The sequence below is a fragment of the Kwoniella dendrophila genome, chromosome 2 (assembly GCF_036810415.1).
Source record: "Kwoniella dendrophila CBS 6074 chromosome 2, complete sequence".
NCBI classification, from domain to species: domain Eukaryota; kingdom Fungi; phylum Basidiomycota; class Tremellomycetes; order Tremellales; family Cryptococcaceae; genus Kwoniella; species Kwoniella dendrophila.
The window spans coordinates 1,916,417-1,944,375 of record NC_089477.1 but is presented as its reverse complement, the minus strand read 5'-3'; the positions used below and the strand labels follow the sequence as shown (position 1 = coordinate 1,944,375).

The window sequence follows — 27,959 nt, the reverse complement described above, 5'->3', positions numbered from 1 at the left end:
CGTGACTACTGCCTTCCACTATTCTAACAATATGATCTGATGAAATAACAAGAAAGAGAGATATAAAGTATGCTTGATTGTCGATGTTTAACCTTTGATATTGCGAATGTAGATTTTTCGTTGACACCGTGCTCAAACAAATAAGTCAAGACCTAATAACTGATTATTTGTTGTTTCTAGGGTTTGATATTATTATCCTGAGCTAATCTCTAATCAACCTTTTTTCTTTGATTCAGGTTTCTGTATTTTCGTCTAGACAAGTATTCTTTTTGTGACAGGTTGGTCGATCCCTTGAGTGTGCTCGGTAATATGTATGTAGTATGCTTAAATTTGGGGCGAATGTTTATCTATGTTATATATACATGTATGAAGGGGTATAAAGAATTCAACGATAGTAATCTTAATAGTATAATGGTATCAAGAGCCCAAAGCGCGTGCTCGGTATACGGACAGGGGAGTTCCAAGTGTATACAAGTATACAGCGTTGTTGTTGTTACTTGTATAGAACTGTAAATCTCAACATTATAATTGCGGATGGGCCTAGATCATCAAGGCTAATTCCGACAGTTCTATGTTAGGTAACGGAACCGAATCCACGTTCACAAAAGCTTTCATTATTGGCTATTAAATGGAGGGAGAGAATATATAATATAATCACAGATAAACTCCGGCATCCAAGGTGTACGTTACCCATAGATTAATAGATTAATAGATTAAAAATATCATAGTCAGTTAAACCTAACATGGTCGGATGATTAGTCGTAAAGAAGCACAACCATAAGCGAAATCTAATTATAAGGAAAACTGAACAAGAAGCTGTTTGATCATCTTAAACCCAAAAAATAACACATATTCATACGTATCTTGTAAAATTACTTTCAAATTACCTTGTATCACAACTATACATAAAGGTCCTTTGGCGCAAACTTAGCCTACAGTTATATCAAGACATTTGCCTTTTCCTTCTTTCCTGGGATCTTTTTTCTTTTTTTTGATAAGATCAAACTGCGTATGGCGATAATACCCGCCAGATATATTTCCGCCTCCACATAGTAACTTTGGACTTGTTGGTCTGGTATTCCTCAACCATCATCATCCACAATTTCAACCTAGTCCCGCAAAACAAGTACAAATAAGATAGACCATAGGCTACGATGTCACAAGGAGGAAATACATCGATGCCTCCATCGGCTACATATCCTACAAGAACTCGAATGGGTAGTATGACAAAGCCAAGAACTCCTAGAGCAAGTGCTTCAAAAGCGCAGACGAATGGGAATGATCCGTCATCGTCTTCAGCTAGACCTTCCATCCACCCATCACCATCGAACGAATCGAGTCGACGTAAAGCTACATTTACGACATCATTGAATTATCCAGAGGTCTTACCTGCACCTACATATTTCGCTAATGAAGGTGAACTACAGAGGAGTCAGAGAAGATCGAAAGTCGAAGCATTGACTAAACTTGATCGTGCTGGAACTCCCATACAAATTTCTGCTGGTCCAACTGCAACATCATTTTTACCTTCATCTGCTCAAAACAACATGTTATCTCAACAATCATTAAATTCACAATTACCGATCGCAGGTCCTTCAGCAAGTCGTAATCCATTGCATAGACCTGTGGTCGTCAATCCACTTTTCAATCCCCAGTCTGTACGTCAAGAAGCACCTAGAAATCCTGCACCGCGTACGACTCCACGTTTATTTGGAATTGAAGAATGTCCAACTTATTATCCTACAATTGAAGAATTTAAAGACTGTATGGGATATATAGCCTCAATTTCAGATGAAGCTAGATCTTATGGAATATGTAAAATCGTTCCACCAGAAGGTTGGAAAATGCCTTGTACACTTGATACAGAAACTTTCAGATTTAGAACTCGATTACAACGTTTGAATCAATTGGAAGCTGCATCAAGAGCAAAAGTTAATTTTTTAGATCAATTGTCAATGTTTCATAATCAATCAAGTGATACACAAGTTACAATACCTAAAATTGATAGACAACCCTTAGATCTATGGAAATTAAGAAAAGAAGTAAATAAATTAGGTGGCCATTTAGAGTTGGATAGGACCAAAACTTGGCCTAAATTGACTGAATCTTTAGGTTATAAAGTGAATTGGAGTAATCAAGTCAGAGAAGCTTATATAAGGATAATTTTACCTTTTGATAATTATTCTGTTAGAGCAAAATCTGCTTCGGTATCACCTCTGACCCCTCTACACAACAGTGCAGTGAATGATAATGGGAATGTCAAACCACCGGCTTTTCATGCTGATACACCTCCATCACCAAGTCAACCTCGTCCAATTGGTAGGATGGGAACAGTCAAAAACAGTCCAAGGACCCGATTTAGCAGTAGAATGTCAGGCGCTGGCATCAACATACCTCCAGAAAATTCAACAATACCTTTGTCCTCTGCTCCGCTGTCTTTGACCAATGGCTTGGAAGCTGCTGCCGAGATAGAGAGACCTTTATCAGCTACACCATCTTTGAGTACGCTCAAAATCAAGGTACCTGGGTTTTCAACTAGAGATGGCAGTGAAAGTGAATTGAGTGATGCCGATTCCTCATCGGATGGTTCACCCAATAAAGGCAAAGTATCTACTCCCGAGTACAAAAAGGGCGATGTAAGTGGATCCAGCTTCAAATTATATCTTCGTGTATGCTGATTATGATTACAACACAGGTCTGCGAAATATGTCGATTTGGTCATGCAGCTGAAAAGATACTGCTTTGTGATGGATGCGACAGAGGTGGGTCATGACTGCCTAATCAAAACATAGCATGTCGGTAGCTGACACCAAAGATCCAGGTTTCCATACATACTGCCTTGATCCCCCGCTAGCGTCTGTACCCACCAACGAAGAATGGTTTTGCACTTCTTGTTTATTGAGTCAAGGCGATGATTTCGGTTTTGAAGAAGGTGAAGATCATTCGGTGGCCTCGTTTCAAGCTAGAGATTCTTCCTTTTCATGGCATTGGTGGAATCGTCATCGACCTGTACCTTCATCCTCGTCTTCACCACCTCGAAGTAATTCGAACGTGACACAGCAGACGAACATCCAACCGTCGAACCCCTTGGCTAGAAACTTTGGTAAAATTACGGTCACGGAAGATGATGTAGAACGAGAGTTCTGGAGGTTGACGGAGAGTCAGTCTGACACTGTCGAGATCGAATACGGTGCCGATGTACATTCAACAACTCACGGAAGGTGAGTCAAATAGCTTGCCACCTGAAATGATTGAGCTTATGAACCGTCGCTCTAGTGCTGGACCTACTATGGAAACTCACCCTCTTGATCCATACGCCGTCGATGGCTGGAACCTCAACAACATGCCTATACTGCCAGACTCGTGAGTCTGTTCAGCTATATGATCATCTCAAGGGCTACAAGCTGACTCAATGACAGTCTTCTGCGTTATATTCGATCAGATATATCAGGTATGACGGTACCGTGGATTTATCTTGGAATGATGTTTTCCACTTTTTGCTGGCATAACGAGGATCATTACACATATAGTGTCAATTACAGTGAGTTTGAGTGTATTACAGTCGAGGGCTGGATCTGATTTTCTGTCCGCAGTGTATTGGGGAGAAACCAAGACCTGGTATGGAGTACCTGGATCTGATGCAGAAAAGTTTGAAGAAGCTATGAAGTCTGAAGCACCAGAACTTTTCGAGCAACAGCCTGGTCTACTGTTCCAACTGGTTACCATGATGAATCCCGGTAGAATGAGAGATGCAGGTGTTAAAGTCGTAGCGTGTGACCAACGACCAAACGAGTTTGTCATCACATTCCCTAAAGCGTATCATTGTGGTTTCAATCATGGTGTAAGTCCTGCCTTATCTGGACAAGATATGCGCGAAAATCATAGCTAATTACTTGTAAAACAACAGATCAACCTAAATGAAGCAGTCAACTTCGCATTGCCTGACTGGTTACCTGAAGGAAGAGAATCAGTGATGCGGTACCAACAGTATCTGAAACCACCAGTGTTTTCTCACCATGAGTTATTGATCACTATAACACTATATTCTGAAACCATAAAGACGGCACTATGGTTAGTGCAATATTCTCTCGTGTACGCTAATTTTGGCGACTAACAAATCCCTATAGGCTTCGAGATAATCTCACGGTCATGGTGGACAATGAAACTCGTCGAAGAGATTCTCTTCGTCTAGCCTATCCTGGTATTTTGGAAACTCAAACAGAAGAAGATGGTCCAGAAGAGCAATATCAGTGTGCAGTGTGTAAATCATTCTGCTATCTCGCTCAAGTCACTTGTACTTGTACGAAACTAGTCGCTTGTCTTGACCACGCCGATCAGCTTTGCTCTTGCGCCAAAACGAAGAAAACCTTGAGGAAAAGGTATACCGAAGCTCAACTGGATGACATTTTGGCTGTAGTTGTAGCCCGAGCATCTCAGCCTGATGCTTGGCGGACCCGACTTTACGCTCTTCTCGAAACCCCTAGACCAGCATTGAAATCTATGCGTGCCTTGGTAGCCGATGGTGAAAAGATCGCTTACCCCATGCCGGAAGTAGTGAGCCTTCGAGCTTTAGTCGACAGGGCCAATAGCTGGGTAGAAAGAGTATCGGTACTTGTCACCCGAAAGACTGTCGGCAGACGAAGAAAAGGCAAAAAGGATGATGCCGAAGATGAAGATATGAATGTTGACAGAAGTCCGGAAACATTATCTGGTTTACTGCAAGAAGCTGAAAAATTAGCTTTCGATGCTCCAGAAATTCTTCAGTTGAGGCAATCATTATTGAACATCCAAGGATTCCAATCGGAAGCGACACTCATCTTGTCAACTCCTGAAGATGAATTAGATCTCGAGAAGTGTAAAACAGCACTTATACTTGGTGAAAGTCTGAATCTTGATTTACCTGAAATCACCACGATAGCTAATATCGTCAATCGATTGACATGGTTCAAAAAAGTTGAAGAAGAGGTCGATGATAGAACTCTTGAATATGGTGATACAGTTAAATTGCTAGATCAAGCAGAGGAATATGGTATACCGGCAGATCACCCTAGTATATCTGAGCTCAAGAAAAGACGAGAAACCGGTGCAACATGGCTGGCTTCGGTGGAAAGATTATACAAAGCACCACAAATCACTATTGAAGAAATATCTGACCTTATCGAGGGTAAAGAATTGATTCCAGTCTCGATAGACAAAATGCGTCAATTGGAAGGTTTCAGAAAACAAGCATTGAATTGGCAAGCTTCAGCTAAAAACTTTCTCTCGTCTAATGGATCTGTTTTGGCCGCTTCAAGATTGTGCAAAAATGTTTCAACAGCTGCTGCACCCCTCAATAAAGTCGTCATACCTGAAGTAGCAGAACTGCAAGCTGAATTGGAGTATCATACCGAGTGGCAAGATCGAATATGTGATTTACTTGAAATAGAAGTCAATAACATTGGTAATACAATGAATTACATAAAAAGAGAATTCGAATCGCATCTATTACCTGAAGACGATGAGCCTAATGATGAATATGTATGTTTCTGTCGTGGTACAGGAGATAAAATAATGGTAAAATGTCAAAATTGTTTAGGAGAATATCATCCAAAATGTGTTGGGATATCACCAAAATATGCTTCATTACCATATCAATGTGAAATGTGCCAAAGGTTATTACCTGGATTATCACCATCATTTAATGATTTTGGTGTTTTAATTCATGAGAAAAAATGGAATTTCAAGATTGTACCGACAGAATTTAAAGTAGCAAAAGAAATTATCGAATTAGCATTAAGATATTCTGAAACAATCATGGGTTTACTGGATCCGCAAAACACCGCAGAACCATGTAGAGATATTAACAAATTAAGGCATTCAATAAGAAAAATTTATACTTTACCTTTATTATTAGATGCAACCAATATTAAAACTTCACAAAAAGTTATTTTTATAAGTTGGTTATTTAGAAGATTACAAGATGCTATCAAATTTCATAGTGGTATATCAAATAATCCTGAATCAACAACAACAATGAAAGAAAAAGAAAAACCAAAAACAAGAGGTAGAAAACCTAAATTAATTTTAGCACAATCTCATCCTAAAGAATTTCACTGCATTTGTGGTGATAATTCAGATCAGGGTCAAATCAATACACCAGTAGTTGAATGTACTAAATGTAATCAAAAATATCATACTCTTTGTGTAAAAGCACCAATGGATTTATCAGTTCACCATTACAATAATCAAAATGAAGGAGACAATCATGGAAATCCCAAAAACAAACCTTTCTGGAGATGTCCTTGTTGTGCTGTCAAAGAAGCTAAATTCTATATAAAAGGTGTTGAAGCAAGGGTTCAATTGAAAGGTGAGTAAAAGTCTGAATTTCTCGATTGTTTCGAATTAGTGGGCATCATTAACGTTTGCTTCTGATTCTTACAGAACAATTCGGTACAAACCAATATATCGATTATCGAGCGACAATCAATGAATATGCTGAACAACCTATCATGGTCAACCTACACCCTTCGACAGATGTAATCATTCTGGAATGTACAGAATTCATACCTCCAGTCATACCTGAAGATTTCGGTAGAGATTCTTTGGCGGGTGGTGAAGGTGATCTTGTAAATGGTGAAGGATCTAGAAAAAGACGAAAGACTAGACCTTCGGATATTGGAATACCAGCTACATTACCAGATCTCAATGGGAATGGGAATAGTCATTCCACTTCGATTCCTGCTCATTCTCCAATGAATGCAAATGGCAACCAAAATGGATATATCTCGTCACCAATCTCCTCTTCGGCACCTCACTATTCTCAAAATTATCCTCAACAGACCATTAACGGAGGATATAGAGGTCCTCAAACAGCCTATCCATCACCTATAACTCACCATGTACCTCAACCTCAAACAGCTCGGATGTCTCCGCCTAATGTATATCCTCAAAATGGTAATCCTAGTAGTGAATACGGTTACGGAACTGCTTCGCGATTACCTCCATCTACCGCTACCGCTACTGCTGCGATTGCTCGCAGCACTACCTCGCCTCCAGGTCAACAACACGATAACCGAGCCATTGCAGAACCTAGACGTCAATCGCCAATTGAAAAAGCGACTTCGCCAAGCAATAAATCCGTTTCGCCTAGACAACCTCCTCCGCACATCTTGCCTCTATCTAATGGATCTACCGCAACTCATGAACCTGCTGTAGCGAGTGGCTTACACGTGCCAACACCACTTGCACCTGTCGAAGATACAACAATACCTCCTGTTATTCAGAATATAGCACAAGCAAGTACATCCGTATCAGGCGGATCACCTTCAGCTCTCAAAGGAAACATCACCTCAGGCAGAATTCAATCTCCGCCTGCAATTCCTATCGATTCAGTGACAGGTCAGGCTGCCGCTTCAAGTGGTCAATCTGTCAGGATTGGTGCTCTTGAGCAAGATGTTGCTACAGAAATTCAACAACAGTCATGCCAACCAGCTTCTTCTTCAACTTCACCGAAGCCCGCTGCTGTCGCTTCGATTAAAGCAGAGATGGAAGGAAAGGCACCAACTCCATCAGGTAATTCCAGTCCTCCCAAACGGAAATTAGAATCTTATGCACATGCTATAGACTTGACAGAAAATGATATCACGGTAAAAGATCAAGATAGACAAAGATCAAGATCAAGGTCTACTCAAGGTTCATCTATTCATGATGCTATTGTTGTTAATGTCGATTAATACGAGGTGGAGATAATCTTTGGGCAGTTTGTAATAAACCAAGATATCATATAGTCAAGCTAGATGTTCACATCGAAAAAAAAACGATACAAATAACTTATACATATCACAACACCAATTTTACCGCACACAATCTTGCGTTTGCCATTTGTAGTTTGCGCTTTACGCTCTTCACCTTGTTTATATTGTATGTATGTTTGTAAAATTATGTATTATGTGCTGCGCTCAACATCATATCCGAGTTTCTCTGAATATGGCCTTGTTGAGAATGATTCACTCGCTCAACAAGTCGACTTCCCAATTATTGTCTATTCTCATCTTCAAACTTTGATATGTTCCAGCGTCTTGGTAGGTATACATAAGTAATGGCAAATTCTAATTGAATCATTATGGCTTCTTACCAACTTTCGGCTGAAATAGAATCGTCGTCAAATGTCAACCTTCCAGAGTGAATTCTTGAGCTTGAATCTCAAGAGCAGATTGAGGACTGATTTCTGAAGTGTCTTCGACTTCCAAAGGAAATTTGTATCTCCGTGAGAACTCTGGAAAGTATGATAAGATGCAAACACTGTTGCCTAACTTATAACCGTACTCGCACATTGTAAGTGAGTTAAGCATCATCTGTTCAAATTGAAATTCCATAATTTCAGATTTAGTCATGCCTACGAGAGTAGTCAAGTTGTCAAAGAAAGACGTTGGATACAACAGAAAGAAGAGTCAGAAACGATACTCTACATTGCTGAATTTTCTTGCTTGTGAAGATGAACCACGTATCACTACTCACTACATCAATTATCGAAGAGTGCTTTATAAATGTGACCGACTGATGACAAGACTTAAGCGCAAAATACGATACCTCTCTTTTATCTCCTTTCGGTTCATTCACCCGAAACAGGGCTACTTGTATAGTCACTCCAACATTCATGTACATGAAAGCCACTCTTCGGTCCACACAATCAGTGGTCACAGAATGGGAAAAAGTGGCTTCTGGCGCGAAGTACAAAGTACAAAGGATAATGCTACCTTGCCAATTTTATGCTTCACAGATAATCCAGACTCCTCATAGACACAGACAGAACGACCACCTACACAGTCAATTGTTTCGAAGATACCCTAATTGACCTGAACATGTTTTAAATTCATCCATAAGGTAAGCATGTATGGTTCCAATTAGCTGTGATAGTTCTCTTCACGTATACTAATCCTGCCAGCTGCCACCATACAGACGATTATGTGAATCAGCGCAAGGGTGAAAGAATCAAGAAGAAAAAAGGATGAAAATCAAAAAATCAAAGATTGAGAAGTGCGGTCATTATACGGTGCCTAATCGTCACTCTACAAATCGTCACCGGTTATTCATATTCAGTTGCGTCAGACGACCTTCAAGTACGTAGCTAGTTTTCCCATCCTATCCGTGCATGACATCACATCAACACCATCATTTTCACCTACTATGCGTATGTGATTCCAGTACTTTATTAACATTTCCATTCATTCCTAACTATTCTCACACTCCATCACATAGTATATATATCTTGTAGAGCTACTCTCTCTATTCATTCTTCTTTTATTAATACAATCAACCATCACTGGAATTTACTTAGAAATCACATAGATACAATGGACCCAACTACATCAGCTCACACCGACCCATTTGGAGGTCCAGCTATTGCTGCTGATCTCACATCAAGACAACCAGCCCTCAACGAAACTTCAGGCTTGACAACTTCTGAAGTACCAACTAGTTCAGGTCATGGTGCGGGTGTTCCTCATGGAACTCATACAGCACCTCAACTTGGTGCACCATCTGGGTTCAATAATCCATTCCTTTCAGGCGCCAGTGCTGGTGCTGGTGCAGGTACAGCCTCTACTACAGGAGAAACAAAAGCAAGTTACCCAGAAGTTAATGTCTATTCTGGTTTAAACACCAATACAAGAGGTGATCAAGAAGATTTCGCTGATATTCACGCAAGATCAACTGGTTCAACTGGTGGTCCAACTTTATCTGGTAATTCTGGTTTAAGTGGTACAGGTTCAAGTGGATTATCATTTGATAAAGGTTATTCTGAATCCCAATTAAATCAAACTGCTCAATCTGCTCAATCAACAACAAACGATTTATCAGATAAAACCAATGAAACTATTAATCAAGCTTCAAATAAAACAAACGAATTATCAAATAAAGCTAATGAAACTGCTCAACAAGCATCAAATAAAACAAAAGAAACTATTAATCAAACTTCAAATAAAGTCAATCAATTATCTTCACAAGCATCACAAAAAGCAAATGAAACTGCTACAGGAATTAGACAAAGAGTTAAAAGATTATCAGTTGATTTAAATAATGCTGCAGATCATCCAGCAATTCAAAATGCTAAAAAGACAACAAATAATTATATTCAACAATTTAGAGATCAATTAGGTAGATCACAAACTGTAAGAGATCTCGAACAAAGAACTGGTATTGATAGAGTAGCTTTAGTCGTTGGTGGTGTTTTAGGGTAAGTAGCTATGATAGTAATCCCCAACTTCAGAGACTCGAACACTGACTTGAGTGACTTGTCCTCAACCTGTAGTTATATCCTTCTTATTCCATTAAACATCCTCAGACTTGCTCAACCAATCACCAATTTATTGACTGTACTCCCAGCCACTTACCTTGCTGCTTATACTCTTGATAAACCTGATACCGATGCCAATGATCAAAAAGTTAAATCACTTTTATCATTCTTTGTTGTACTTGGTGCTATCCAAACTCTCGAAAGTTTAATGGCTGGTTTCCTCGAAAGACGAGTTCGTAAGTGTAATCTTGTAATCGTTTTCAACCTTTATTGTTATACGACGGGCTGACATTTTTACAGCTCAATACTTTACCGTCAAGCTTTTATTCCTTGCCTATTTACTTCATCCAAGAACTCAAGGAGCTTTACAAGTCCACGAACGGGTATTCAAACCTTTACTTGCCACAGCACAAAGATCAGCTAAATCAGCTCCTCCACCTTCATCGTCATACTCATCAGGAGGTACTGGTGGTTTAACAGGTCAATCACAATCAACTTATTCTGCACCAAGACAATCTTCAACAGCAAGCACACCACCAACTTCAAAACCTTCTTTGTCAACCGTAAATTCACCTGTTCAACCTCAAGGCTACACCACTATGGCTGCTTCAATCCCACTTCCATCAGAACATGATCAAGTTACTAGAGCTGATGCTCAAGGTCAAGGTTTCGCTGTTGTTAGTGAACTTCACTAAACTGGTTACGAAGATGATTTAGTGGGAGAGAAATATCACTATCTTTCATCACAAATCTAAAGGGTTAGAAAAAGATATTTGATTATGACACCATCCCTCTCAACATAAACCATGTCTTTCTATCATACCAAAAAATCCAACTCGTGTTCGACGTGCGATTCTCTTTCCCGTTCCCATCCGCCTTATTTACCAAAAACACTGTAGCCACATATAAACGAGCTGTTTCGCTATAATGATATATATACAATAAATCAAACGTAATTGAATACATGATATTTCCATTTATGTAGAGTATAGTTAAGTGAAAGAAGTAATTAAACATGCATGAAATTATTTTCATTTTATTGACTTAGAATACCTCGATGGAATGGGTATGCGGAATCGAACATTGCATAATTGGTTCGAACGATAAGCTACAACTTTGTGATTATCCACAGCGTTAATACACTATGTTGGAATATCTCTCCGACCTTAAAGGTGAACCTCTAATTCCATATACTATCATTACAGACCTCCCAGACTATCAGGACTAATGAAAGTAATATCTAAGTTACCTTCCAACTGTATTAGCATTACTGCTAACACCAAACTCGGTGTTTGAGCCAGCGCCAGTATTACTACTACTACCCGAAGGCCCTTTTTCCCTCTCAAGAATCTCTAATAAACCAGTTGAATTTTCAGATATATCTAAAGATTTTGAATTTTCAATTAAATCTTTTAATCTATATTTCAATTGATATGGTTGAAATATATCAATCATTTGTTGTCTTGGTTTACCTGAAAAGCTTTTATTCGTAGGTGTCGATATACTGTTTGAGGGTTTTGAATTTGATTCTATTAAATGCCTTAATGTTTTCAAAGTAGGTAATTTTATTGAATCATATGATGAATTCTGTAAACAATGATTACTATCAGTTGAATTGAGACGTTTTACAACAATAATGTGAGTTGTAGTCAAAGCTGGAAATTTGTACTTACAAGTGAGCTTGAAAGTATTTCTAAGATTTCCACTTTACCTACCACAGCATTCCTTATTCGTTCACTACCTAACGATAGATTGGATAACACAAATAAAGCCTGTCGTATGAAATGAAGTAGAACAAGATGTATCAGCCATCACCAACTATCACTTATCGAGGCAAAATGCTCTTGAAAAAAATGTATATCTGAAATGTCATCATCGGTCACTAAACTTACAGGTATCCTCAAATCAACATCCTGATTATCTTTCGTAGCTTCAATGATCAGACCAAGTAGATCATCTTCGCCACCAAAGGATTCAATAGTTTTCGTGATTTCTGATGTACTTGAATTAGCAAACAAGTTTTGAGTAATTGCGAATGCTTGGATTCGTAACGATAAAGTCGTCGATGACGATAACAAGCTATTAAAACGTAGATTTGCACATTAGTTCGCTAAAAGCGTCGCCACCATCCAAGACCATTATCAGATTAACGCATCGATCACTCACCTCTTCAACCTATCCCATCCTAAGTTACTTCCAATCATCGATTTACCAGCTTCGACACTATGATAAGTGTAATTTTTCAATGCCCACATAGCATTTAAAGCTAGTGGTTCATAGGACGATTTCGTCAAATCACATAATATTTCTAAAACATTCTCGTTCAAAAGGACCTTGATAGAGTAGCGTAGTGAAAAATCATTAGCAACTTGAATGTTTCCGTCTTCAAGAAGACAAGAATGGCAAGAGGAGCTAGACTTTCACTTACAACTTTCAAAGGTGAGAAATCAACTATCAAATTACATATAATAGCTGTAGCAGCCACTTCAACGGTCCAGATTCTATCACTATCACCTTCACCTTCAACAGCACTGTTATCGATACCTTCAATTTCGAATTGTTGTAATTGATTTTGTTTATTCAATGCGATTTCCCTTTTAAGTAATCTGAAGATTTCTAATCCGATTCCGCTATCGACTAAATTTGTTCTTACTATACTGACTGTTCTTGATAACGCTCTTGCCAATTGACATGCTGCAGCTCTGACTCCATAAGAAGGTGATGATAATGCACTTAATATATAGGGTAACACGCCTGGTGTGTGATCCGATATAAATGTTCTTGTAGACTCATGCTGCATTGCTAATGATGCTAATGCTAACAGACAAGCCTATAGAAACACAACTACGTTAGCTCAAAGTAGTGTGAGGTGGAAATTGACGATGATTTGGACTTTATTCCAAACGTTGAAGAACTCACTTCTCTACTTCGTGAAGCTAAATCATTCCCAATATCGCCTTTCTCCTCATCTTGACTTAAAGCGAGTAAAATACTGATCAATTTAGCAGGACAATCCTTCTCAGCAGCTGCTTTCTGTAAAGCTGCATCATCGGAGACAAGAGCGGCTACGATGCAGGAGTATGGCCATATGGCAAAGTGTCAGCTATAGAACGTCTCTTCTGTTCCCATAGTATGGGCTCATCTACATACCAAGTATAAAGCACAATTTGACTCTTTCTTCTGATCCTTCAGTTTGCAATAGCTTGATTATTTCATCTAATAATCGATAATTGATCACAGTGGATCTTATACGATCCGATGCTCTCGTACCTCTATCAGCTTTGATGACGTTGGTCAAGCTACAAATCGTGGGCCCTTAGCATACTTCGTTCGTGTTCACATAGATGAACGGATGAAGCTAAGAAGCGAAGTGATGACTTACCAGCTAGCAGCAGCTATCCTTACACTTGTCGGGCCAGTCATTACTAAATCAGTCAAAATACTTGTAAGGTCAGATTTATTTGATTGGTTATCATCGATTTCCATTGAATCCCGATCATCGTTATTGATTCCTTCGTCGTAAATATTCAATGATCTGATAGAGTTTGATAATGATGATTGACCTTTGACTAAAGCTGCTAAGAGGTCTAAAGAAGCTTCAATCAATTTTGTATTCGGTTTACGTGTCGAATAGCTGTTCCCTCCCGAAAGCGGAGTCGAGTATAAGATAGTATCTAGTAGATGTGAAATGATGAATGGTATTCTACCGGTTGATTGTGATTCAGAAATTTTCATTGATATTGATGAGGGACCAGGATCTGAGCTTGAATATGAGTTGACCATCTCAGGTGACCAGTTTATCAAAGCTATCCTATGTCGTGCTAGTGCAATTAATCTTGATAACAATTGGTATAAAGGTAAAAGGATTTGAGGATCTGAGTAATTCTCAAGTATAGACAATAATGTTGAGAGGTTTGTAGGCTTTATATTGTACGATCCGGTAAGGATGAAACATTAGTAATTCCTTCAGCAGGCTGGATCAATCCAAATGAAACTCACCTCAAATACTAGACTCAAGGCTCCAGAAGCATCACCTTTTAATCTCGATCTAGTATCTCTGCCGTTCCCGATAGGCTGTTTACCTTTGCCGTTACTTGGACTACCGTATTCAGTATGTGTACTTCCAACATCCAAACCCACTAATCCAGTACCTATAACTTTCTTTTCAGCTCCAACTCCCCACATATGTCCCCATACCATATCAGCAGTAGAAACTAAGACATTACGCAAAGCTCTTAGTAAGTGAGGTAGGATTTTATCTAATTGCTTTTGAGGTATTTGAGGTATGTTAGATGATGGTTGTATGAGGGAAGTTATCAACTTCAGTAGGGAGGAAGGTGTTGATGACGATAATAATGGTTGAAGTGTCAAGTTACCAACTATGACAACGATATTTTAGCTAACTTGTGGTTCGTTCATACAAAGGACGAAGTGTAAAGAAGCTCACCATTCGCTAAAGCTCCTATGATTACTGCTGTTTCGCTCATTAGTTCCAAAGCTGTATTCGCGTCAACATCCTTGGAAGAAGATGGATATTCAAGTAGTGACAATAAGCTAGATTGAATGAGCTGGTCATGAGCATATTTACGATCTATATCGAGGAGTATAGATGAGATCTTACAAGTTTAGTAATCTTTCATTCTCTGCAACTTCTACTTTCTTCCATGTATTTCCTATAACGCCATTCTTGAGGCCTTTGAGGTTGAGCAGTAGATTTGAAGGGCTAGGATCGTTTAGCAAGAGATCCAACGTATTACTAATTGTCATGATCCCTTTCGATATCTCCAAGCTGTTGTGTTTCTTTAGCCTCACTACTGTTATGAAGGGGATAAGACTTGGATATTGAATGATGAACCAAAATGAAAAGCGATATGCTTAATGATGTTAACAGAAAGAAAAGCATGCCTGACATGTCAATCAACGGTTACAACGGGTACATCACCGATCATAGCTATGACGGTACGCCAACTGCATCCGGTTTCAGATATCCCAAGATGAACATTACGTTTTCATATTTCTTCCTGGCTTTGATTTCTACCCATTCCATAAAGCTAAAATGACTGAGGAATAAGTCTACGGTGAAATGATCTCATCGCTTTATCAACTGAAATTCGACGATATTCGACGATATGGAATGGCCTAAACCTTGAGCTGGCAAAGGTGACCACTAAAATGGATGAAACAGGTGAGATCCTTTCATTTCAGCTGGAACGCGTAACAAATTACCAAAGGGTGCATGTTCACAATAATATGCGAAATAACCTCCAATCCACTTGAGACGATCAGGTCAACTATGTTGCTATAATGTATAGGTAATGTCTACGTGATATGAAGAACAATAATCCAGACGTATGTCTACTTTATACCATCATTCTAACAAAAACAGTAAAAACAACAAAAAAAGACCCTCTTATACTCTAGAGGGACAAGATAAAATCAAGTATAATTAATCTTCAACTCACATCATTACAAAAGCTTCCCTATCAGCATCTATCAAAACAGTAAACAAAAAAGCAAAATCAATATCAACCATACAACTTACAACTACAATTTCTCAACTCAAAACTAAAATAGATTCCTCACGAGGAAGGCGAAAATAAGATAACATGTTGACACCTGTCAAAATCATTTCCGCCATTATACTCAGCACACATATAGTAAATGCATATCAAACCATCAGGACTCCTCCTAAAACCGTTTCAGCTAGATCTACTCCAGATGCGTCTGTTGACATAGCTTCATCTGATATTGCTTCGTACAGCCCAACAATATCAACTATCATTCCTGACGCAGCAAACAAACAACCCACTTCAGCTTTAGCGCATGAAGAAAATCCCATTTCTACCGAACACCAAGCCGAAGATGAATGTGAAGATACAAATTCCACCAATTCAATCTTACCTGTAGCTTCGACAATCAATAAAATAGCTCAAAATTCATGTAATTTACCTAATTCTTCTGATCATACAGAAAATGGATTTTGTGATTCAGCTGGAGGCGGATGCTACAATTACATCGAATCTTTCAAATTTTGTGAAGACGACCAATGTTTCTGTTCATTAAGTTATCAAGCTCAATTATGTGCACAGTGTATATCCACTCAAGATATAATACATGAGTACAATCTTTATATAGCAGCTTGTTTTATTAATGGTTATATAAAACCTACTCAAACTCTGACTGTTGAATGTCAAGATACAAGTCAAACTTACGATGTTTTAACTGATATGTTGGCTAAAGAACTTGAAACTGCTACACTTAAAGCTACGAGAACACGTACTAGAATAGCCACAGCAACTGTAACGCAGAATCCATCCGACACGAATACTGATGAGGAAGGAGAAACAGGTGATTCGATGGGAAAAGTAGCTTTACGGATCCCCAATAATGAAGGAAACAGCTCAAATGGATCGAACATTTCGGGAACCGTGAATGAGTTACCATCAGGCATAATTACTGTAACAACCACTGATCAAGATGGTCAACCGACTTCAGTCATAACTTACATTGGACCTACTGCTCAACCAAGCTATGAAGCTACATCTCCAACTGATCCATCAACTATTGTGCAACCTGGCTCGGGTGAAAACGCTTCATCTACCGCTGCACTCGATTCAGCTCACACCTTCTTCTCCTCAACTGCTGATCCTACTTGTGAAAATGATTGCCAAGACTGGCTATATTTGGCTGAAGTGAGTATTCTGTCACACTCTCTGATACGTGAATTTTGAAGCTGATCAGATTGATAGACTTGTACCAATGACAGTTGTATTTGTACCACTGATACAATGGCCAGCGCTAAAGCTTGCTCGAGTTGCGTTCTTTCATCTAATAGTAATGTACAAATGAATGCTTATAACGGTAAGACTTATTCCGTCAGTTTATTGCCAATTCATTATTGCTAATTTCTGCTGTCAAATATCTGAATAGGCTTCCAGCAAGGATGTATTGATGTTTCCGCTACTTCTAACGCCGCCGCGACTGATGATCCCTCTTCCGGAGAGAATTTGTCATCTCGGGAAGCTCGCCCAACTCCAACCCAAACATTGAGTGGTAGTCCATCGAATGATCCTGACGAAGATGATAGCTCAGCTACAAGAGCTGTCAAAACACGAGTAGCGGAACAAGCAATGGGGATCCAAACTATAATGGCTGATGATCCTGCCAAATCCGACTGGGCTATCAGAACGACTCATAGTTGTTTGGGTGGATTTGGAGGTATTAGCTGGACCGTTTTTGGTTTGTTAAGTGGTATGTTGATTACCATACTGTAGCAATAAGATGCACTGCCTACAGGTATATATTTTCAACAAAAGCTATGCATAAGGCTAAGATATCACCATCTTTGCAGTATATCCTGTTTCCACTTTGCTTGCTTGAGCTTTTATTTTGTACCAAATCAGATTTGTCACGTGATCTGAGGATACGTTTTTATTTCGGGTTAACGTAAAAAAGGTTAAACTATTTTTCTGATTATTACATTTCTACAGACATCATCTAGTACTCATATCTTTAACATTTTCAAGCCGTAAGAAACAATCAAGAATACATTGTATAAATAGCCCAAGTCGCTCCGAGAAGACAGCTACAGGCTTTAAAAGCTTAATAGCATTAGTGTAATACAGTACGCTCGAGAATTCTTCATCGAATCGTGAATAGAATCTCGCACAAAGCGATCGCACGACCGGATCGACCCAAAATTTCTAGCTTTGCCACTACTCAAGACCAGTTTGTAAGCATTCAATTACTCGAACAAACTGGACATCTATCAAAATGATACCTCTACGAGCCATCGCTAGAGCTCGCTTATCAGCTCCCCTTTCATCCCGGCTAGTGTTACGACAAATCCCTACAGTATCTCGATCTTTCACTAATCCATCCAGTCCACGATTATCACCTCCTGCAGCTCAATTAGCAGAATCCGACGATACACCTTCATATTATCATCATTCTTCATCCTCTCAAGCATCTTCTCCACAACCTTTAGAACCCAGAAGTAGTATAAGGACGGGAATCACTAGCTCTAGTTCATCTTCTAGTTTGGGATCAGTTTATCCAAGTCGACAACATCCATTATTACATTTACCTTCGCCTTTACCTAATGACATAACGCCTAGTGATCCAAATTCTGTTCAATCAACATTATATCCACCTACAGGAGTTATAGATTCAATTTCAATGATTTCAATCTGTCTGAGAAGACCTGAACATGTACCTAGAGCATATCAAATATTTAAACAATTATTAGAAGATTCCGCTTCAGGTTTAAGAAGAATTCCAGATGCAGAAGTTTGGTCAAGAGTTATTGAAGGTGTTGCAAGTTTAGGTAAAGAATCGGAAGGTATAGCGTTTGAGAACTGGAGAAAAAGAGCAGAAAGATTGGTTTCTCAATGGGAAGGTGTGAATGGTAATTTCGCTGCTAAAGAACCAATGGGTCTGGAAAAAGGTGGTTTGAAAGTTTATCAAGGTTGGTTTAATGGTTTGATCAGGTAAGCTCGTCTCATTTTCGCCATAATCATGCAAATCCGTTCTAACCTTCCTACTGGTCTAGCTCTCAATCCCCTCTAGATCCACTCATTCCCTATCTTCACCATCCTTCTTTACCCGTCTCTTTACTCCTAGAAGGCTTGGAACCATCAGCTATCCCACTAGCTTGTGAAGCGTTGACAGAAACAGCAAGACGTCATGATATGATACAGCTAGAAGATGCTGTCAGAGAATTCCAAGGTATAGAAAAGCAGCGCCGGGAGGAGATAGCCAAGGAGGTCATTGACGAGGTCAATCCTGTTTTGGAAGTGAGTTATGAGCGAGCAGATCATTACCAGTGCTGTTGCTGATTACTAGAGAAGACCGCCGGTAAAAGCAAGAAGGCCGCCAATGTATCAGAATCCGATCTTACCCCTGAAGCAAGATTTGCCATAACGAATCTTCGATCAACCCTATCCTCCATTTCATCTGCATCTCTACCACTGAATAGACAGCGTAAACTAGAAGAAGCATCTTTACAGGCAGCTCGTGCTGAATTAGAAGAATCATCGAAAAGGTTACAAAGTGCTGGAGATAACCCAACTTTACAGAGAAGTCAATTGCAAGGATGGATGCATGGATGGTTAGGATTATTGACTACAGAATTAGAACAGAGGATATCTGCTTTACAAGCTGAACAATCATTAATACCTGAAGATAAAATTGATTTAACACCATCGAAATATACGGCAGCTACAAAAATGAAAAAATCAGTTTTATTAATGTATCTACAATTATTACCTGTTGAAAAATTAGCTTTGATTACAATTTTAGAAATCATGAGAATGAGTGGATCAGGTGGTATAGCAGATGGAATGAAAGCTTTAAGAGGAATGTTAGCAGTTGGTAAAGCTGTTGAAACTGAATTTAGAGCAGAGACTATCAAAAATGTGGCTGGTGTAGATTCACATCATTGGTTGAAAACTATTGATCCACAAACTCAAAAACCTTCAAGACAACTAGTCGGTTCTGTGTGGAGAAGAATTGGTGAACAGTTGAACAATCCAAAAGTCGGCGAAACGATAGCTTCTTCTTCGATGACTATGCATGACGATCTTCATCAAGTCTGGACTCCTGCTTGGTCACAGATGGCTCAACTTGGTGTAGGATCCGAATTGGTAGATGCTCTGTTGAAAGTGGCAAAGGTACAAAGAACCGCAAGGAACCCTATCACGGATGAAGAGATGTGAGTGTAGCTGTCCCTATCACAGCCGATAATACCAAGCTAACGTTGATATAGTACCGAGGAACAAGCCGCCTTCACGCATGCTTACGAGTACATTCGAGGCAAAAAACTTGGTGTAATCAAGCTCAACCCCGTCGTTGCTGGACGATTGGCTAGAGATGATGTCGGGGTTGTTATCCACCCCAAACATCTTCCTATGCTTGTCGAACCTAGACCTTGGACCTCCCACAATCAGGGAGGATACTTGCTTCATTCTGGTGAGTGTGTTGATAGTGTCAACATCAGTGGTAACTGACCGCAATTGTAGTTCCTATCATGCGATTCAAAGAATCAGCCGAACAGCAGTCGTATCTTCGACAAGCATCACGAGAAGGTCATCTTGAACCTGTTTTCCATGGATTAGACGTCTTGTCATCAACGCCTTGGGCTATCAATCGAAAAGTCTTTGATATTGTTTTGAGTGCATGGAATAATGGAGACGCCATAGCAGATATACCAGCATCAGAAGAAAAATCAGTTTATGACATACCTGAAAAACCAGATTCACGTGATCAAGATCCATTGAAGAGATCAGTTTACGTCGATAAAATGAAGATTGTTATGGGACAACAAAGAAAAGATCATGCCGAAAGATGTAAATTCAATTATAATATTGAAATTGCAAGATCGTATTTAAATGATACCTTTTATTTACCACATAATATGGATTTTAGAGGTAGAGCATATCCAATTCCACCACATTTGAGTCCAGTTGGAGATGATTTATGTAGGGGTTTATTAACTTTTGGTAATAAGAAACCTTTAGGTGAAGCTGGTTTAAAATGGTTATATATTCATTTAGCGAATGTGTATGGTTTCGATAAAGCTAGTTTTGAGGAAAGAAGAAGATTCGCGCAAGAAAGAGAAGCTGAAATTTTCGATTCAGCTGATCATCCTTTAGACGGAAATCGATGGTGGCTTAAAGCTGAAGATCCATGGCAATGTTTAGCAACATGTTTCGAAATCGCCAACGCACTACGATCACCTGATCCAACTCAATACGAATCATCGTTACCTATTCATCAAGATGGTACTTGTAATGGTATGCAACATTATGCAGCATTAGGTGGTGATGTTAGAGGTGCAAAAGCGGTTAATTTAGAGAAAGGTGATAGACCTGCAGATATCTATACTGGTGTCGTTGATATTGTCAATAAAGTCATTGAAGAAGATAAACGAAAAGGATTAGAAGTTGCGAAATTGATCACTAAACCATTAGGTCGAAAAGTTGTTAAACAAACGGTTATGACTACAGTATATGGAGTAACATTTGTTGGAGCGAGAGAACAAATTGCCAAACAATTACATGCTAGAGGGGATTTTGCACAAGAACATATTTTCCTAGTTTCTGGATATATAGCCAAAACAGTGTTAAATTGTATCGGAGATTTATTCAGTGGAGCAAAAGCAATTATGGATTGGTTAACACAATCAGCAAAATTAATTTCAAGATCTGTACCTTCAGATAGAGTTGAAGAAGCTGCCAACAATTTAACAACAAAATTAAGAACTGGTAAAGTGAAATCTAGAGCAACAAAAGAATTTATGACAAGTGTAGTTTGGACAACTCCATTAGGTTTACCTGTTGTTCAACCTTATAGAAAAGCTCAAAAGAAACAAATTATGACTGCTTTACAGACTGTTTACATTTCCGACCCGAATGCTCCATCAGAAGTTTCGCCACAAAAGCAGGCTACTGCTTTCCCACCTAATTTCATTCATTCCTTGGATGCTACTCATATGCTGTTGACTGCACTGAAATGTAGAGTGGGTAACATTCTTCTTTAATCATTGAATATGAAGCTAATTATTTGATCATACTGTTCGTAGCAAGAAAACATTGCGTTTGCAAGTGTACATGATTCATACTGGACTCACGCATCAACTGTAGAGTCAATGTCAGATCTGATTAGAGATACGTTCATTCATCTACATTCACAAGATTTAGTTGGTGAATTGAGACAAGAGGTCAGTTATACATACATCATATCACTTGTCTACTGGGAGGAGAATTGTTCGCTGATTTTTGCTATCCTTTTCAGTTCATTGAACGATATGGTGATCATCGAATACCAGTCAACAGTGCCAAGACGATATCGACAACAGCAGCAAAACGTAAAGAAGCAGCATTGGAAAGACAAAAACAATTATCTGCTGTTTTAGGTGAATTACAAGATCATGATGTTTCTGGTATTAGTGGTAACAATAGTAATAATGATTCATCAGCAACATCTTTATTAGAAAATGCAGAATTTAATCAAGAAACAATTGAAAAAGAAGCTGAAGAATTATCAAATAATCATGAAGCTGAAGCTGAAGCTGAAGAAGAAAAAGCTGCAGAAGAAATGGGTTTATCAGTTGATAAATTAGCTTCAGAATTATCTGAATTAAATTCAAATTCAAATAAAAAAGAAAAAATTGAATTAAAAACTGAAAGAATAGGTAAACAAAACTGGGTTAAATTTTCTGATGTTTTACCTCCAACTCCACCTAGAGGTGTTTTTAATGTTGATAGAGTTAGAGAATCTGCTTATTTCTTCTCTTAGACTACATAATTCAAAAAAAGGTCTTAAATAAAGGGAAAAAGATCTACTGTTTAGATAACTTGCGCTTTCTTATAGATACTATACTTTTTTCTCTTCTCTGGAATTTATCTCTTGTTTTCGCATATATCTCACTCAAAAACTTTCTTTCATACATTTGTCCATTTATACCTTAGCATATTTAAACATATACCATACCATATCATATACATCAAACAAATCCCCCAACGATCGAATACAAATATCATATCTAATTGCATTGTTCATCTCAATTGTATTACCTTTTTTTATTACCTTTTTTTAGACATCCTTGTAATAATTGTAATCATATACATATATACTTTTATATGAAGGCAAAAATGCATATACACCATTCTACGTTGAATTATATACATATATCGTTATTTACTAGAGTTGTATTTATCGTTAAAGATTTGGTCATTAAAAGGGATTGTCGATACATCGTTCGATTTTTCGGAGAAAGTGGAAACTATAGTATTACAGATTAAATCACCGCCTTGTCCAAGAGAACTCCTTTTTAATCCGGATTGTGTTTATCATAAAGTTCTATATTATTATTATTCTCTTCAAGCTTTACTCATCAAACCTCCCATACCTTGATTAGCACTAGCCATAGCCATACTCATTCTTCTTTGTGCATCAGCAATTGAAATTACATTGTCCCTTGATCTAGAATTTTTCGATGATGGTAAAGCTATAAAAGGATGTTCTAACAATTGTGCGGCAGTCGGTCTAGCATTATGATCAATTTCAAAAGTTTGTCTTAAAAAATCGGCTGCTTCAGGTGATATATCAGGTGGTATTTCAGGTACAGGTGTTTGCGATCCAATCTAAGTGTGTATAATCGATCACATAGATTAGTATTCATTTTTCTCAAAATCACTGATGGTACAGATACAATCACTCACCCTGAAAATAGCTTGCATTTGAGTTAGATTTGGATAAGGATGACTACCAATCAACATTTCAACTATTAAACATCCTACACTCCAAATATCCGCTTTAGATGTATAAGAAGTTTGTTTGACAATTTCAGGCGCCATCCAAAAGACTGATCCTTGTAATGAAGGTCTATTGGTTTTGGGTCCAGTCATAAGGTCTATAAAAAGGGGAACGAAAGACAACATAATTAATAAGATTGCATGTATTCAGAAGAAAGAATTCATCGAATACTCACTACTTTCAACTTTCTTACTAATCCCAAAATCACTAATCTTGATACCACCTTTATTATCAACCAAGATATTTGCACCTTTTATATCTCTATGAATAATTTCCCTTTCATGTAAATAGTTTAAACCAGTCAAAATCTGTCTAACAAAGTTTTTAACCAAAGCTTCTTCAAAAGCACCATAATTACTGAGTAGAGCAGCTACTGAACCACCAGGAACGTATTCAAGGAAAATATTTAAATAATTACCATCTGCTGATGAATCTATCACGTGAAAATGGATCATTAGCTTCTTCCCAGTGAAATATCCTTCATGTTTGCATATCCAGATTGTTCAGAGTATAGCGAACTTACCAAGATATTGTACGATATTCTCATGCTGCAACTCCTTCAAAAGCTCAATCTCTCTTTCCAAGGCTGAAACCATACTTTGCTTTCTCTCTTCATTCCTTGCTGATCCAGTAGGTAATTCAACTTGTTTGACAGCCATCAGAAGACCTGAATGAGCATCCATCCCTAAAAATACTGATCCGAAGGAACCTGCACCGATCAATGCACCTTTGATCCATTTGATGATTCGTTTGGCTATATGAAGGTGGGTTTTCAGCATCAGTATGAATTATGGAGCGGTTCAAAGATATCAGATTGATTGGGTCGATACTGGAATCCCAAAATGACTTACATCCAGTTGAAGTAAATGCTTTTCCATGTTCGTTATCATCTTCATCCTCATCTTCATCGGATTCGTCAGACTCAGACTCAGTTTCAGTTTCCGTTTCAGATTCAGTCTCAGTCTCTTCAGATTCGTTATCACCATCACTATCACCATTATCACTTTCATTCTCTAATTCAGGTTCTTCTGGAAGACTAGGATCCGATACCGATGCTGGAGGAGGTAAAATAATCTCTTCTTGGGCTTCTCCATTATTATCATCATCATCATCAGAATCTTCAAATATTATTGTTGAAGCTCTTCTGTTTTCAACTTCTGCAGTTATCTCATCAACAGTTAACATTGATGCAGTATCTGATTTATCACGATTTTTACGTAATTGATTTAATGATAACATTGAAAATCGTGATCTTGTAGATTCTTCTGATCCTCTCCTTTTCAGTTTGACTGATTTAGGTCTAGCAGAATGATTCACTTTGATAGTAGAAGGTTGGAAATCAACTAGAGATTCAGCTAATGATTCACCAGAATGTTGGAATGGTGGTAATAAAGGTGGTTGACTTCCTACTGAAGCTGAAGATTCAGCATCAGATTCACCATCTATAATAGGTCTACCTTGTTTTGTACCATCGTCATTTGATACAGATAATCTTGGTGGTTGTTCTTCCCCTAAAATCTCGGACGCTTCTTCTTCTGGTATCGTTCCTGCTGGTGGAGGCGATGAAATCATTGATGTAGTACCTCTACTACCAGGTCTAGCATTTCTTCTAGGTGGAGAAGCTTTAGCTTCCGCAAGAGGATCTATAATTCTAGTGCTAGATCTCTTTATAGATGGAGCAAAAGTAGAATCAAAGCTTAATCTTCCAGTTGATTCAGAAGGCGCAATACTACCTCTTTTCAGTCCTGGTCCACTACTCATTCTTAACATACTATGTCTTGCCTTTTCAACATCTTTCCTTTTAGCAGAAGGGAAATATTCAGCTAAATGATTGGAAATAAGTTCAGAAGGGGGTCGATGTCCAAAGAAATTATATACTGATTTCTTCTTGGTACTGAGGAAACTTGCTGAAGAAGGACTTCGAGTCGTCGTACTTGGTGAAGGGGGTACTTCAGGCATCGGTACACCTAATCCAGACATGACACTGACTGTACTAGCACGATTCATTTTTTTGGAAGCAGCAGATTTGATAGGCGTGAGTAGGTTGGTATGTTCCCCATACCTTGGTCCAGAGAATGGAGTAGGGGAAGTGGGTGACATAGGTTGAGGAGGAGCTTCACCAAGGTAGTCTTTCATATTCTTTCGATTTTGTAACTTCTTGGTCCGGCGTAAAGTAAGGCCCTTTTCGCGTATGGCAGTACCATCTCGATGAGAAAGGCAGATACCGAGTAAAGCAGCCTCAGAAAGTGGTACGGCTGAAGGATCAAGTCAGCTACCAGGCAAATTAGCTGATTATTTAGCTCACAATCATTATCCGGATCACTTTCTGCATAAACACCCCATCCATCAACTTCTAACCTTTCACCGTCTTCATCACTTTCTGTATCTGTATGTACATGAGTACCAGTACCCCATTTCCCGAACTTCTTTAATGCTCTTTCCAAAACTTCTACACCACTTGTGACATGCATAACATTAACGGTTCGCATTGTGCCATCTTCAGCATTAACAAATTTGACCAATTGACGTCTTAAATCATCTAAAGAAGGTGCTCCTCTACTATTGCTTGATGAAACTGTATTTGTACTTGCTAAAGATTCATTTCCAGTTCTATTTCTTGTTCTATCTGATGAGGAGGCTCCATTCCTGCCACCGACAACATATCCAGGTGTAGGGGTAATACTTCTTTTTGTGTTAGCTAAACTACCAGTACTTGAAGTTAAATTATCAGAATTCGGTACTAGTTCTTCTTTACTTCTGCTAGCTGCCGCAAATGGATGTTGTTGTTGTTGTTGAGGTGTAGATCTTCCGCCTAGTCCCATCATATTCGTGAATTTTCCTTTGATTGGACTATTCTGTTTTGGCGTTGTACCTCCTACTTGGGATACACTGGGCGATTTGCGATGAGAAGAATCGTTAGATCTTACGGGTACTCCTTTTGATCCACTACCTGGTGCTGGATTTCTAGGTAAACCATATTGACCATCATTTGAAGACCAAGTTGGAGTCTGTCTACCATGTTGATGTTGCTGTGTGTACGCTGAAGCGTATTCGGCCGCCGAAGATTGGTATGATCCGCTTGGATCTGGTGGTAGAGGACGTGAAGCGAAATTAGCAGAATCCACATTGATTGGACTAGGCGATCGTCTACCGGGATCTCTGGACGGTGGAGGACGCAGGCTCAATTGTTTGGTACCATTTGGAGCTGGGACCGAATTGGAGTTGGCGTTGGAAAGGGTCACTGTGGTGTTTGAGCTGGATTGTGAGGTCAAACTGGGTCGTTGGGTAGATGGGATGGGCTTCGGTGTTGTGGATGATGATCTGTTTGAAGAAGCGGAAGGAAGATTGTTCTGATATGCCTGAGGTAGAGGTCTAGATGATTTGTATTGCTGTAAGTCTAAAGGAGGTGGTCTAGAAGTATTCAACCTTCTTGTAGAGCTTGAAGCTGAGGCTGAAGAGGGTTGAGCTAAACGTGACTGTGATCGAATTGGATCAGGTAAATGAGGTGGTACCATTTGTTCTGTAGATTCACTTGGTGGAGTAGCTATACTACCTATACTTCCAGCTCTACTAGCACTCAATCTTAACGATAAAGATGATGAGTTGAGGTTACCCGCTGCAGCTCTTTTTCTTAAATCTTTTATACCTCCTAAAAGTTTAACTCGTTCTCCAACTTTAGTTATACCAATTTCTTTCAAAGCTGACATATCTAAATCTAATAATACTTTTCCATCTATATCATGTCTTTGAAATGCTGAGGCATATTGACCACATCTATACAAGTTTAAAAAAGCAATAAGTTCTTGTTGACCCCATCCTTTCAAATATGTCATAAATGGTTGACCAGCTGGAGGATGTAATAATGGTGGTGTAGGTGGTCTAGGATGATGGATCAGATTCACGGATGATGTCGATGTTGCGAAAGTTGATATCGAATTGAGGGATGATTGATGTCGTGGTTGTGGTTCAAGATGTTGAATGGACGCATAAGGATGTCGGGTTGAAGCATGATGTAGATGTTGAGCGAAATGAGGTGAAGTAGGAGTAGTATTTTGTGATGATGCTGAAGATGTAGGTGAATGAGTCATAGGCTGAGGTCGAAGTGAAGATGATAAAGATGACATTATCACTATATCTGGTGTAATAGAGATGCTCTCGAACGTCGTTGAACGAGACGGTGAAAAAGAACGCTCTGTTCTCTTGGCAAATTAATCATGAAACCGATTATTGGTAGTCTGGAAACTCATGGACGATCCTTGGATCTTGGATCGTGTATTACTGATGTAGTATCATATGACAACACATCTACCTTTGTCGACCTTCGTTGAGTGTGGAAATGAAAATCATTTGTTGACACGAAATCATTCTC

The 27,959-nt window shown here is 38.8% G+C and overlaps 6 protein-coding genes across 6 annotated transcripts; 4 read left to right on the top strand and 2 right to left on the bottom strand.

Moving 5' to 3' along the window:
- Positions 1 to 1,154: 1,154 nt before the first annotated feature.
- Positions 1,155 to 7,712, top strand: L201_002119 (uncharacterized protein; the record flags this gene model as incomplete). The annotated part of the gene is made up of 9 exons (XM_066217897.1): positions 1,155 to 2,636; positions 2,696 to 2,762; positions 2,822 to 3,221; positions 3,277 to 3,363; positions 3,420 to 3,541; positions 3,594 to 3,841; positions 3,908 to 4,071; positions 4,128 to 6,346; positions 6,421 to 7,712. The coding sequence occupies 9 exons, from the start codon at positions 1,155 to 1,157 to the stop codon at positions 7,710 to 7,712; spliced, it is 6,081 nt and encodes a 2,026-aa protein (XP_066073994.1).
- A 1,620-nt stretch (positions 7,713 to 9,332) lies between these two features.
- Positions 9,333 to 10,968, top strand: L201_002118 (uncharacterized protein; the record flags this gene model as incomplete). The annotated part of the gene is made up of 3 exons (XM_066217896.1): positions 9,333 to 10,213; positions 10,289 to 10,509; positions 10,574 to 10,968. 3 exons carry the CDS (start codon positions 9,333 to 9,335, stop codon positions 10,966 to 10,968), a joined length of 1,497 nt encoding a protein of 498 aa, XP_066073993.1.
- A 550-nt stretch (positions 10,969 to 11,518) lies between these two features.
- On the bottom strand, positions 11,519 to 15,040 carry L201_002117 (uncharacterized protein; the record flags this gene model as incomplete). Its single annotated transcript, XM_066217895.1, has 11 exons — positions 11,519 to 11,860; positions 11,947 to 12,045; positions 12,166 to 12,352; positions 12,440 to 12,606; positions 12,702 to 13,103; positions 13,193 to 13,338; positions 13,424 to 13,572; positions 13,656 to 14,194; positions 14,273 to 14,652; positions 14,721 to 14,827; positions 14,895 to 15,040. The coding sequence occupies 11 exons, from the start codon at positions 15,038 to 15,040 to the stop codon at positions 11,519 to 11,521; spliced, it is 2,664 nt and encodes an 887-aa protein (XP_066073992.1).
- An 839-nt stretch (positions 15,041 to 15,879) lies between these two features.
- On the top strand, positions 15,880 to 17,547 carry L201_002116 (uncharacterized protein; the record flags this gene model as incomplete). The annotated part of the gene is made up of 3 exons (XM_066217894.1): positions 15,880 to 16,965; positions 17,023 to 17,134; positions 17,204 to 17,547. 3 exons carry the CDS (start codon positions 15,880 to 15,882, stop codon positions 17,545 to 17,547), a joined length of 1,542 nt encoding a protein of 513 aa, XP_066073991.1.
- A 499-nt stretch (positions 17,548 to 18,046) lies between these two features.
- Positions 18,047 to 22,570, top strand: L201_002115 (uncharacterized protein; the record flags this gene model as incomplete). The annotated part of the gene is made up of 7 exons (XM_066217893.1): positions 18,047 to 18,762; positions 18,825 to 19,068; positions 19,123 to 19,985; positions 20,040 to 20,242; positions 20,293 to 21,791; positions 21,855 to 21,992; positions 22,067 to 22,570. The coding sequence occupies 7 exons, from the start codon at positions 18,047 to 18,049 to the stop codon at positions 22,568 to 22,570; spliced, it is 4,167 nt and encodes a 1,388-aa protein (XP_066073990.1).
- A 584-nt stretch (positions 22,571 to 23,154) lies between these two features.
- Positions 23,155 to 27,714, bottom strand: L201_002114 (uncharacterized protein; the record flags this gene model as incomplete). The annotated part of the gene is made up of 6 exons (XM_066217892.1): positions 23,155 to 23,418; positions 23,497 to 23,687; positions 23,766 to 24,023; positions 24,114 to 24,344; positions 24,442 to 25,845; positions 25,896 to 27,714. 6 exons carry the CDS (start codon positions 27,712 to 27,714, stop codon positions 23,155 to 23,157), a joined length of 4,167 nt encoding a protein of 1,388 aa, XP_066073989.1.
- Positions 27,715 to 27,959: the final 245 nt, after the last annotated feature.